We start from the raw sequence: 13,913 nt of genomic DNA on the forward strand, positions 1-13,913 counted from the left end.
TAGGTGTTTGGGGTGAATGACCTATTATCAACGTTCAAACTGAGCTGCCTCGCTCTAGTGCATTATGTGGTTTTGGTCGTCTTTTTGATTATCGGAGTAGAACCCGTGCTCTTCTGCCTCTTGCCCTCCCACGTTAACGTAATGGGAATTTCTTTGTAACTGAAGGGTAAAGGCAATGGTGCTGCAGAGAGACAGGTTCTGGAGGTCCTGCACATATTAATGACTTGAAAGGGGTGAATGTTATTTAACGTTTGTAGCCTTGCCCTGAGAGAAGAAGCTTTTTGTTTGTATCTGTAGTTCTGCCAACAGCTCCTCCTCGTCACTTTTCTCTCTTATTTGAGCTATTCCAAATCTAAGGCAGAAATGCTATCCAGTGTTACTGAGCAAGGGTTATAAAGTTTTATGGAACACCTAAAAACTGGAATATAAACTATGAAAAATCAAGGAATGGGTTAAGGGAGCAGTTAGCTAGCTATTTGTATTCCTAGCCTTCTGCTTAAGTGTCATGCCTTCAGAAGACTTGTATCGAAATAATGAGACAGGTTGGTAGTGAAACTGTGCTTTTGCCACGGAAATTAAATGCTGATTAGAAGTAACCCATAATACTTCTTTCTGCATTCAAAGAGAATAAATTTTAATTTTCCCTTGAGAAAGCAAGGGCTACGGAACCAAGAGACAGACATGAGGTTGCGGGATTTTTTTGTGGTGCTAAAGGCATGTAGTGTATACTGTTTTTTTCAGTTTAACAAACCAATGCAAAAGAAGGTAAACTTTTTTTTTTTTTTTGGTGCCTTTCCTGCTACATATAGAAAGATCTATGTAAAAAGAACCTGTTTGTAGCACATTATATATCACAGTGCAATAAACGTATGTTCTGAAGTAGAAGTAACAAATGGCTATGTAGTTGTTAACAGGTTAGTAAAGAGATTTGGGTGTTTGGGGTTTAAGCACGGGATATTTTTTGCTTGTTTTATTACAAAATGTGCTTTGCCCATAAAGTAACTGAGCATGAAGAGGGGCTTGGGAAGCCTAGAAAGATCTGTCCCCTTCCCTGGGGGCTATATTAGACCTCTGAGTCATAAAGTCTTTGCATAGTAGGTGTCTGGTTACAAACCTTTTATGGGCCCTACTCAGCTGGGATATCAGCATCTGCATTATAGCTCCCATCTATTCTTGGGTGATATCAGAGCACGACTGAACAGGCAAGGCAGAAAGAGAATTGCTTTCGTTATATAAAACTCTTCCCTTTTCTCATTCTGTGTTTTTTCACGCTTTCTCTGTCTACCTTATCCTTCTGTTCTGCAGTGCCTTGTGAAAGCGGTACAAAATGGCTTACAGCGTGACTCTGAATGGTCCTGGACCATGGGGCTTCCGACTGCAAGGGGGCAAGGACTTCAACATGCCCTTGACCATCTCCAGAGTAAGTGAGCAACAAGACCTCGTTGAGCTTGTTTAGGTTGAAAAATAGCAGTGAACTAGTCATATGTACGCTCTGACATGGCCTGGCAAAATAGAGGACCTTTGTAGGTCTGAATAAAGATAATATAATGTGGACTTTTAATATACCAGTTCAAGGTAGAACCTGGCATTGATGATGCGTCAAGAAGACAGTTCTGGTTAGTACGTTTTATAGAATGATGATACTGTCTCTCTTAAACAAGCTTCTAGGTCTATTCTGTACAGTGTTTCTTTGTGCTGATAGGGACATCGCTGTTGCTGTGTCATTGGGAGAAAGGGAGAAGAACAACGGTTGGATGGGAATATAGAATTATCTTTCTAGAAAATAAACATGTAATGGCTTGTAAATACATGAAGTCTAGGTGTTAAAACTGGACAAAGGTAGGGATACATGTCCCCTCTTTTTGGGGGGAGCAAAAACTGGTTGAAAATTAGACATTTCAAGCAGTAGACTCAATAGTGCTTAAAATATGGTCTTAAATTATGCAGAAGTCTTCCATTTGCAGCTGACAAACAGCATGTGATTTAATAATTAATTACCTGATGTATCTGTCAATTACATATTAGTCCATTTATTTCCTAGCTGATTTTTTGTGTTGTCTTTTTATTTTTCCTCCTAAGAGCAATATTTTAGGGTGTTGCAGTGGAGTGCTATTATTACCTGAATTAGCTCAGTTTCTTAGAAGTTTTTAACATTGGGTGGTTTTCAGGAAACTTGTAAGCATTTCTCTTACCTACACTTCTCTTATCAAACTAGGTAGTTCTGTGTAACTTCTGGTTTGGGAACTCTGCTTTCTACTACCTCTTGCAGCTTCCTTGTGTTTGTTTTGGTGGGGTTTTTTTCCCCTCCTTCTGACAGTATCAAATTTGTTCCAGAATGCTCAGATCTTTTTAGAGACATCTTGGTTCCTCCACAAATCACCTGCAGAAGGTCTATTTTGTAGTGCAATGACAGGGGAGGTTACTTACATAACAGTGTTTAAAAGGAATACCAGAATGATTTAATCAGACAAATAGAATGCAGACAAAAGGTATGCTTCACTGCAAAAAAAGCCACCGACACTACTTTGAGAACTGGGTGGGGTTTTTTCATAGTGAAAAAATACAGTCTGTTAAGTGGTGGGTACCAAACTGATATCCCTGCAGCAGTCCTCGTTCAAAGTCATCAGTTAGCTTCTCAAGTCTTAACTATGCTGTTTCATATTCATACTGTAAAGCTCTGTATTATTATCTCCCTTATTCTTACGCACAGTGTTTCTTTCTCTGAAGACAGAGGCGCATTTACCTTAATACTAAGCCCTGTGATGATGAGAGAAACTTTTCATAACACCTTCTTTTGCAAAGAAGGCTGTTCTGTCAGTGTTATTAAAAAAAAGCAAGCAAAACCCAATCACCACCACCACCCAAAAATAAACACACTTCATAAACTTATATTAATTTCATTAGGGTAAATAATTTTGGTATTTCTGTCCTTATCCCACACAAGGTAAGTATAGAGAGGTGCCAACGTGTTTTTGTCAGAATTTTCATGACATAGAGCCTGTGCTGTATGGTATTGATTTTATATTTTTAAGTAATTCAGTCATACCTAGAGGCTGGGGCTATGGCACTTGCACTGTATGACACAATCAGAAATGAAAACCAAAGAACCCGTTGTCTCAAATTGTGATCTCTTAAAGTGTACTCACTATGCCCAAAGGCTATATGATTCTCATGGGGCTTGTGGGAATGTATGATGAGCAGGAGTGAAACCACAATGGCTGGATTCCCAGAGATGTGGAGGAATTACCTCTTCACACAGCTGGCTACGTTTCCAGCAGTAGAAGTGTCAGAAAGCACTGTTAAATGTTTTGAACTCTTTCCCGGTGAGGCCCAGTTTTTAGTTGGGAATGTTGCTTTGGGATGGGATTGGATTTTGTAGCCTGCCACACTGCCTTAGGGGGGAAAGGCAGGCATGCAGAAATGAACGTAGCCTCTTTCAGGAGGAGCTAGAGTAGGAATGCCTGCTGATTGTAATATTTTTTAATTGGAACACAGTGTAATACATGGCTTTTGATAATATTCTTAATGTCTATTTTTCATGTAGCATCTTTCACATAAATATATCTCAGAACAGATCAGATGTTCCCCTTAAACAGCAATTTGCAGTTATAAGTGAGTTAAGCTGTGAACTTAACCATAATTGCAATCTTACCATGGGGGAAAAGGAAAGCTGTACTTACATTCTGAAGATATTCTAGGGGGGGTGGAGTGTGGGAGAGAAGGTAAGTGAGGAAAATCCCTATCTTGAGAAGGGCACACAGCTCTAAATGTTGCCAGTGGATGCCATACGCTTATCCACGGACTGGTTTTGATCTGCAGCTGCCCTGCGATAAGATCAGACTTTCTATGTGCCAGATGAGTCCTAACCCCCAAACACTTCAACTTAAAGGGTCTTATAATTGCTTTTAATACCAGATGTGCTATAGCTCTTTTGCCTACATATGTGTAGTATCCCTCTATGCAGGCAGGTAGGGTTTACATGCAGACATGCTCTTTATACTCTAACTGCCCCCAAGCAACAAGACTGTCTGTGAGTGAGCCACAGAGAACAAAAAGACTCATCTTTTTTCACGGAGGCTCTGTGCTTTTCTCTCATGCGGTGAGAGAGTTGCCTCTGAGCTCTTGAGAAAGATGACGGCAACAGCCTACCACACTGGGATTGTACATCCCGTTTATAGTTTTAAGCCTGCATGTTCCCAAGGACCTGCCTGAAAGGGGAAGCTAGTATTGTGCCAGTATGAAGCTAGCCCACACCTAGACAGAAAGTGGGCACCCTGGACTTAGGAACTAGAGCTGTGGCTTAGCTGTCTGTTGACCTGCACTCTGTCAGCCAGCCCAATTCCTGCTCAGCTTGCACTCCACCTGAGAAGCAGGGGAGAGAATCTGAAAGTCTTTAAAGCCTACTGACAAAAGCATAATAAAAGACTGTGGCATTGCTATTGCTTCTGTTTAGGAAAATGCTCTTAAAACAGTGAGCAAGCAAGGGAGTTACTCAGAGCTGTTTGACACAACAGTTTAAAAGACTTTTAAAACACTGTCTGAGACACTGTATTTTCTTCCCCTCAGGTAGGTCCAGGTGATCAGCTCACTGCTGAATAGCCAACAACATAAGACACAGGAGTCACAGTCAGTCAGCTGGGTGACAGGTGAAGATGTGTTCCCCTGAAATGGATTGTTCTGCTTATCTGTTCTTTATCTAAAAATAAGTGCCTGGCTAATGTAGGGGGGGTGGGGACAGGAAAAGAGGAGACAAAGTGGAGAAGAGTTAAGGTCACTGCAGCTTTCATGCTCCTTTAATGATGGCATTAGAAAATAACCTGGGAAAATTTAAAAAATATTTTTCTGGTCCCTACTTTGCAGACCATCCTACCTTCTAGAACAAATTCTGTCATGAGATGCCATGGGCAGGGAGCAGAGGTAGGAAAACAGTATTGACAGACTCTTAGTAAAGCTTAACATCTGTCAGTCGTACTGAAATGAATGAGACCTGCAGGTTGTTGGCAGTGCTAAGAGCTGTCACCGGTGGCATGATCGTATGAATAAATCTGGTCTTTCCAAATTGATATGGGCAGCAAAGCAGGTTACTTTCTCCTATTGCTTGCATGAACTGTATGGAAGCAAGCAGAATTCATTAATTTTATAGACCAAATCATCTGTAAGAAGGCTTTTAGGCATAGTTAATTATCTAAGTGCTGTGTTGCCATATTACCTAAGATGGTATGATTGTATGTGGATGGATGCAATAGCAGAGCCACTTCATATATTTCTGAATGACCATTGCTGAACAGCAAGCTTTTCTAGTAAGACAGACTGGCTTGCAGGTGCTGCAATGAGCTGAAAGGTGTGTGAGAACTATCATCTGAGGTAGCAGATATATTATCCAGAACAACACAGTAACTCGTGAGTGGTATATTCACTCTGATTATCCATATGATTTTCTATTTCCTAATAGAAAGGTTTTTTAAAGTTGCCTGCATTCCAAACCGAAACCCAGAGCCTGAAACTGAAGGAGACTGTTTAAACAAAACAAAAGTGTTAAGTGTATTTTGGCTTTATTTTATGAAGTGAGGAAGAAGTTGAAAACTGGTGATGATGTAAGCAGTGAGGGGAAATGGCAAACGCTAATAGGAAAAAAAAGAAATTAGCTGATCTGTATACTTATCCTGATAAAAACAGCCTGAAACAGCTCTTTGGGGAGGAAAAAACCCTATTCTAGCATTTTGCAGTCTGCATCTCTGGAGGAGCTGGAAGTCTGTTCTCGTATTTGTTGGGCTCTTTCCTTTTATTAGCATCTTCTCCTGATTACTCCCTCTCCCTCCTCCACCCCTTAGCATGCTTGTATCAGCCTCTTGCCTGTGACTGGGTTTCCTTAGGAGCTATGTGAGAGTATTGATTTCCTGTGGGCCTATAGCATATGGGGTATCAGTGCCTTACAACAGGCACGTGATGGGGGAAGGGAGGCCCTCTTTGCTTTTTTTTCTTGAATGCAGGGAAATCTCAGATTATTTGGGTCAGGCACTATTCATTCTGCAACTGTCATTTGGACGACCATGTGGTGCTGTACGTAAATTGGAATCAGAAGAGTGCAGTTTACTTGTATTCACTGAACTGAAGAAATGTAACAAGTTTACTTGAAATGCTGATTCCATATCACCTCTTAAGCATCTGTCTCTGGTGAATCGAACTGCTGAGTAGTTGTCCTACAGCCACAAGTGCAACTTTGAGAGGTTTTCTTCAGTCTCCAAATGTGAAGTTCTGCACAATACTCAAAGCTGTAGATGAGTCTTTATAATAGGTGATATTCTACAAAATCTAACAAGTAAGTCCCGTGTCCTCTGAAAGCCTGCCTTTTTAACTACTATTCAGTGGAGATGTTTCCGTTTTTCCCAAAAAACTCAAATGACTCAGTCAACCTCAGAGATGGGGAGCGAGCCATTTAATGTAATGACTGGCTTATGTCTAGATAAACTGTCATTATATCTTATGCATGAGTGGTTTCACATTCTTCCAGTCTTCTACAGTTTAACTCAAAGTAGTTCCTTGTGAGAGGAAAATGAAATACTTCCAGACTGACTTTTAAGAACACTCCAAAACTTCCTTTTCTGTTTTTGATAACACAGCTATTCTGTGGGCATCAGCATTTCTTTGGGATAATCTGCTTAATTTCTAGATCACTTCTTGAGCAACAGTCACCCCATCCAAAGCCAGAACATTCTGAATTTTATTATGTGCAGTCATTTGTCATGTGTACGAATGTGTTGGTATAATGAGAGAATGTTAGTTATTTTAGATGGTATCTTTGCTTTCAAACTAATTTACAAGCCAATTCTGGTATGTTTACAACTACCGTTATCAGAAATTATTGTATTTCTGTGAGCCTGAACCCTACAAGGAACTCCGAAACTTTCTGATTTGGTATTATTTGTTTGAGATGTTCCAGTAGTCAGCATCTACACTATAAATGACAGTTCAGTATACAGGGCATTTGTATGATATGGTTGCATCTCTCATCAAGCACAAGTGGCTTGTGTATGTTGGGCAAGGAGAGAGGGAGCAGATTCTCTAGTCGCATTCTGTTTAAATAATATTTATTGGACCAAAGAAAGAGGTGGCTTCTGGTGCCTGGGGATCAGAAAATCCCTGGATACTGGGGACTTGCTTCAACTCTCTGCTCTGACTACAGCAGAACAAAGGTTTAAACTTGGTTGTCCAGGTCCTCTAAGAGGTAAGGCATTAGTTATTCTGAGGCAGACGATATTCCCTGTCTTAACCAAAAATCCCATATAAGGTCTGAGGAGTAATCCCAATGGACATTTCACCATTCCTCTGCTAACTCTTTAAGAGAAGGTTTGATTTCAACAGATACCTGATTTTTGTAATACAAAGCAAATCCACCACAAGTTGTGCTATTTTTTCCCTTCTGGTTCAACAATCATTAAGAGGCTTTTGTTTTCTTTCCTTGAAGAAAACATTCCGAAAAATCCATGCAGCTTGTTGTGTATCTTTAAACTCAGGATTTTTGGGGAAGAGTCCTTTTATTATAAATTTTATTTAAATATTAGTATCATAATGCAGTGTGATTTGAATGCATGTACTGTACTCAACCAAAGAACTTTCAGGAAGGACATGGATCAAACTACAGCTCTTGGTCAAATGATTTCTCTTTTAAATCAAGTATGTGCTTGGAACTGAAAGGCAGCCTCTCCTACCTGTTTGTGTAATTAAAGTAATCACTAAATACTAAGCTTTACTGCTGAAGGTTGGAGTGTATATGGACTATTATGTTATGTACTCTGCACAGTGTCTGTGCAGACATCATGCACAGCTGTAAGGTTCTGGTTCTCAATTCTATCCATGTTTTGAATTTCAGGAGAAACATTTAGGCCAGATTAATATGAATAATGGCCCATAACAGCTGAGGTACCTGTTGAAATGATGTTACATCATCAAACCTGCTGCTCTGACTGTTCTAACACATAATACATAACCCGTGGATTTAAAGTCATGCCTTTATTTCACCTGCTAAATGCAGCTTTTCTCTTTGGGGTGTGATGGTGTCTGAATCATCAGTGCTCGTGTAGCATTATCCATGAAAAGAGCTCAGTGTATGAAATAATTGGCTGAAGAGCATCTATGCAATTACCAACTCAGTTATAAATACAGTCGCTATTTATTGGTGCTAGCTTACTACTCATGCCAAAAACCACTACACAGTGACTTAGCAGCTTTCTTCCCTTGAACAGGAGGCATAGTGTTAAGTGTGAGCAAGTTGGGCCCAAGACTGGTGAGAAACAGAGAAGTTCACAAGTGGCGATAACCATAGTTATTTTGTCTTTATGGAGGAGAAGGAGAAGGTTTCTTAACCTAAGGAAACAGATCCACAACTCAAATGAGTTACGTTCCTTTTTGTGTTGTTTTAACATTTAGCAATGTTCCCTAGCAACTGGATATTCTGGTCTGACAAATTGCTTAGCCTTTGATCTAGAGTTTATTTTTTTGAGAATATAGTTCATGTAGTATTTCAGGAAGTCCTCAGATTTACTTAATTATCATTAAAGTTAGTAATTTTGCAGATCCTTTAGTAAACGCAGCAGGAGGTAACCATTAAATTATGAATTTAAAGATGCTGAACTGATAGTGCTTTATAATTAAAATTAACAATAAGCTTTTTTCAGGTAGAACTTTTTATTAGTGTCTAATGTCTGAACTCTGTAAATGGCTGTCTACATAACACAGCAGATAACCTTGTCATTAGCTGCATTCTGAACACATTATTGCAAAATGTTGTCCAGCCAGCGGAACACGAAGAGGGAAATTAGCTCTGCAAATATGTCAGCATTAACTTTCTGTACCAGCAACAGCAGTTCTCATCTGGTCACTCTTGTTGTCTAATTAGTAGCATAATATGCATGTTTTTTATAACTCTTCAAAATTTTTAAAAAAACAACAAACCACAGACATTTAGCAGCCCTGTGAAAGTATCAAAACGTGTACAAAATGCAATGGTCTTCACTATAATCTAGCATTCGTAGTGGACTGGAGCTATCAGAGAACACAATTTGATGTAGTTGATTTGTGTAACTAGAAGTTTCTGCATGTAGGTACCTGAGATGCCACCATTGTGATGCATAATATAGTGTTAAATAATGTCCAATATAATGTGAGATACTGCTCTTCTTTTTTTACTGGGATTTGTTGCAGGAATAGCCAGATGCTCAATGTGCAGGTAAGTTATTAACCCCTGTTAAAAGATCATGAGAAGGGGAGAGGAAGGAGGGAAATTTTTTGCTGAACATGGTAAAAATCAATACTTGCGAGTCTTGAGGAAAGAAATTAATTTAAAATGTTGTCTGGCAACGTCAGCTATGGTATGCTTTGAAATTATTAATATGAATTGAAAAAGGATGCCTTATATGCAGCATGTTAAAGGGCTGTTTCTTCTGTACTAGTATAACTAAAGCCTTAATAAAAAAGGCTACCTGAGAGCAAAATCTCAGAACTGGCTTTTTGTTACAATTGCCTAAATCCTTAAATCCTAATCTGATAAAAGTGTGCTGTGATATTTAACAATGGCACTTCATAAAGAATTTCATTCTTGCCTGTACAGAGTGAGGTCAAAGATGCCACACATGTGCTGTTCAGTCACATTGTATTGACCCATAATTTACGTAAAATAAATTTTAAATCAAACTGGTATCACCTGTCAAAATGTGCTGCATAGATGATAAAAAAAAAAATAATATGTATTTTACTTAAATGCTATCATAACTCCAGGTCCTAAATGAAATAAAAGCTTGATCATGTGAAGCTGGTCCTGAAACTCAGTCCAGCCCTACTGTTGAGTACCCTTTGGGAACAGTTCTAAAATCTGTGATTTTCAGATCCATTAAGAATATAATTTTTTCCCCCAAATGTGAACCTGTTTCTGTGTTCTTCTGAAAGATTTTAAGGAACAAGAGCACCCAGCTCTTATTTATAGGGGGAAGAAATAATTTATTTTTTTTCCCACCCACTGGCTTTGAGTGTAAGCACTGTTTCTGGAATTAGGTACCCTGAAAATAATGTTTCCACCTTAAAAACGGCTCCAGATGACATCTTGAATGTACTTCATGCAAGGTGACTCCTCTTTTAGTAGTAGTGGCTAGCAGCCATTTTTCCAAAAAGTCAATGAGATCTTGCTCTTCTTTTAGGAAGATGTAATGGGTCAAATGTCTTAAAGGCGTGCAAATCCCCTGGCAAGGGTAGAGTTACTTTCTGCACCTCCCACATGCATAGCTGGTGTTGTGATCATCTATGCCACAGGTGTTCAGTGCCTGGACACTGTGCATAAATAGGTTTTAACCTTTCCCCAAAATCCTTCCAAATACACTTGATTTGTTGCAATGGCAGCTGAGGATTAGGAGGAATACAGCCTTTCATGTGCTTGCACCATATCCCCTTCTTTCCCTTGCTCAGAGCCCAAATTCCAGCTGCTGGGTTAATTTGGCTCCCTTACTTGCTGCTCTTGGTTAGCCATACTTGTTAATACAGACATAAACCCTTACTCTCATTAAAGGTAACAGGCTTAAAGGCACGCAGTTACTTTAAACAATTTATAGCTCTTCAGTTTAAAGCCAGCATAAGTGACAATTAGTCTTTGTGGCATGAAGAAAAATAACGGTAAGGCATTGTAGTACTTATTATACCTGGTTAGGGTGCCATGCACACTCTTCAGAAGTCTCTGTGGGACTCTCATGCTATATTTAAAGCATCCTGTAACTTAGGAAGCTATTTTGAATTGGAATGAATGCTACATTTACCTCAAGGTTCTGGAATGGGACACGGTATCCAAAACTCCAAAAATACCACATGTAACCCCAGATTCTGGTACATAGTGCCAAATCAGAATGCTCTGGTATTAGGGTGAATTTGGGCTGCCTTTTCTTGATCCTGAGGGTCACTGGGACCGTCCTGCTCTATTTGAGAATGTCAGCATTCTCTCCTTACCTAGTCATAGCTGGCTCAAAAATGGCCAAGAGCAGTTGGTACTATGGCAGGTGTTTAAAAAAGAAATAGGCAGCTGAAACAAGATGTTCTCTTTCATCAAAGTTGGCTAAGATTAACTACTCTAGGTAATAAATGGGTAGTTTTTCTGCTAATTTTTAGACAGGAGTTGCAAAATACAAGTACTCTCCTGACCTCCTGTCAAAATTGCTTTCCTGTCAGACTCTTTTATCTCACTTGTTGACTTAAATTATCTAATCCTTTCATCAGCTATATGGGGTGGATGAGGATCTCTCTATTACGTGTCTGCTTTGCCTTCTTGATGAGAAGAAGTGGTCAAAAGTCTGTGTCATCAGTTGTTTGAACAACCCAAAGCCATTATAACAGCAATCTTCTCAGTTTAATTGCCTACTGCTTCATTTCAGCGAAACATTTCTAAAATTAAAATATGTGCTGTGTTGGCATATAGTTGTCAGTAGTCCAGGATGAGCGCGCAGAGCTGTGGGTAGCAGGCTGTTGGAGGTAAGCCCCTGATGGAAAGAGTGAACAGATTATGAGGGTGCCAGAATTGTTTGGCTGTTTCATCCCTGAGACACAGCATAACTATCCTCTCTTTAGAGGGAGGAACTATCCCACAATTGAAAGCTGTGTGCCTTAGTTGTAGCAGTTGGCTGCAAGGACAAGTACCAATATTGCTGTGGTCTGTGGTCATGTGGGAGGCCCATAACGGTGGCTCTTGGCATTCATCCTCGCTCCATGTGGGATCGTACTCTGCTGTCTCCTCCTTCCATATGCCCAGGATGCTGATGGGGGTGTCCCCCCCTGCCTGCCTTTCCTTGCTCTGCCCCACACGTTCTCCCTCACCGAAGTCTGCCGTCCTTTCTTTGCTCTCAGCTTTCAGCGATCTTCAGATTTACTGCACTGTGAGTGGAGGAGTAAAGAGATGAAAGCTGCATTTGGAAAGTGAAAGTTACAGACCCTTCCACAAGGTGTTAGAATTTCTTATAAAACAGTGAAGGGAAGAAGAAAGAATATGTAGGATGTAAGGGTGCAGGAAGGAGTTGGCTAAACAGGGTACCTTATTATGGAGGTTCACAACTTCTCTGTATGTAGCTGTGGGGTCTTCTGTTTCTCTGATTACACATGTGGCTGTATTAAATAGTTTTCTTTACCATGTGTTGTGGAACCCAAGCTGCAACTAATACCAATATAATTCCTGTGTTGAGAATAGGGTATATCTCCACTGAGAATTCCTGGAAGAGACTTTCCTCCCCTTACAACCATACATCCTATAGCCCAGAAAATGATGTTTTTGCCCTACTCATCAGCAATTCCCTTTCCCTACGTTTCTGTGCTTAAGTTTCTGCAGAGCTTTGCTTCCTCACCCTGCAAAATGTCATTTTTAGAGTATAATCTCCAACTTTTTCTCTGAAGAAATTATGCTGAATATAGATAGTAGGACACATTAATCTTTAAGAAAAAAAAAATACAAGTGGATAGTGGTTGTGAGCATTTCTGTAAGTCAGGGGTCCTCAAACTTTTTAACCAGGGGCCCGGCGCGCAGATGAAGTAGCAGGCAGCCATCTGCGGCTGCTTGGTTTCCCCCCCAACCCCCAGCAGGGGGTTCTGTAAATACCGGGGGCCGGATTGAGGACCCTGGGGGGCCGTATCCAGCCCACGGGCCATATTTTGAGGACCCCTGCTGTAAGTTCTTCATGGCAAAATGCGGGAACATGTGCTGCATCTTTTATAAGCCCATGTTGTCTTTGGGTGCTAACATCATTAACTTGATTGAATTCCTAGAAAACATTCTTTAGGTGACCTAAAGAAATAGGCAAATGAGTGAAAGAATAATAAAAAAACCCCAAACAACTGCCCTGCAGAGGAAAAGAAACAACAGGCTTTTCTGGAAAATATGCCCTGTGAAAGATGTGCATGTGTGTCCTAAATGGCACTGGAGGCACCCCAATGACTCACATAGAAAAGGTCTGGATCTTCAACTCACACAGATCTAGTATTTCTTCTTTTATGCAATATGGATAACATGGCTTTGAGAGTCAGAGGTGAATAAGTGGGTGTAAAAAACAAAGCAGAATAAGCCTGTAAGCTCTAGAGTATTTGTGAATTAATTCAGTTTTAATTTCAGATCAGTTTAATCTAGACCAAATTCTAATTCCTTTCCTAGTAAGGATGGGAAGAAGTCTAAGGACCAATAATTTACATGAACAGGGTTGCTGTTTGGAAGAACATGAAGTGGTTTTGTTTTTTCCCAGTGTGTGTGACTTGTCATAGAGGTTATCCCAGCTTGTGGGAACATTCTCGGTAAAAAAAAAAAAAAAAAAAAAAAAAAAGTGATCATTACTTCTACAATATTGAAGACATATTTGCAGTATGATTGACAAGATGAGGAGGTGGTATATAATTTCTTTGCACATCAAGGGACTGGCAGCGAATGAAACCAGAACTAGAACTTAGCTGCTTTATTTATCCCTTGAACAGATGCAGTACAAGCAGCTGCAATAAGATCTTTTATACATTCCACCCACGATTCCCTGGAGTTCATGTGTCCTAAAGACAACCTGGAAAGGAGGCAGGACACTCTCTTGTACAGTATTATATTTTATAAGTACAGTGTGAGATGCTGATCCTTCCCATGGGGAAGGAATTCAAAGCTGGATCTGAGTTTCATGCCATTGGATGATATGGGTAGATGTCTCCTTTTCTCTTGCCACTCTGAGTGCTTAGCTCAATTAGTTAATTTGGTCTGTAACTTCTTTTGTTTTATTAAAACTTTACAGGCCAGGAAACAGCACAAAAGAGTATAAATCTTAATATAATTTAACACTTAGAATTATTTGGCTTATTAACTGGACATTTGGTTAGTTTTATCTGAGGAAGGCATTGTTAAGAGAACTTGTAACAATATTACT

General features: G+C 39.8%; 1 protein-coding gene across 13 annotated transcripts in view; it reads left to right on the forward strand.

Annotated features, from left to right (window-relative positions):
* Positions 1 to 13,913, forward strand: part of LDB3 (LIM domain binding 3) — a 128,651-nt gene that overhangs the window by 5,273 nt on the left and 109,465 nt on the right. For 12 of the 13 annotated variants that reach the window (XM_056350724.1, XM_056350728.1, XM_056350730.1 and 9 more), the window contains exon 2: positions 1,306 to 1,420. In XM_056350724.1, coding sequence (XP_056206699.1) covers positions 1,328 to 1,420 — 93 coding nt within the window. In that variant the 5' untranslated portion in view covers positions 1,306 to 1,327. Of the gene's footprint in view, positions 1 to 1,305; positions 1,421 to 4,566; positions 4,647 to 13,913 lie in introns of those variants that run through there. The other variant, XM_056350729.1, reaches the window with a different exon arrangement.

The sequence above is a fragment of the Falco biarmicus genome, chromosome 9 (genome assembly GCF_023638135.1).
Source record: "Falco biarmicus isolate bFalBia1 chromosome 9, bFalBia1.pri, whole genome shotgun sequence".
Taxonomy (NCBI): Eukaryota; Metazoa; Chordata; class Aves; order Falconiformes; family Falconidae; genus Falco; species Falco biarmicus.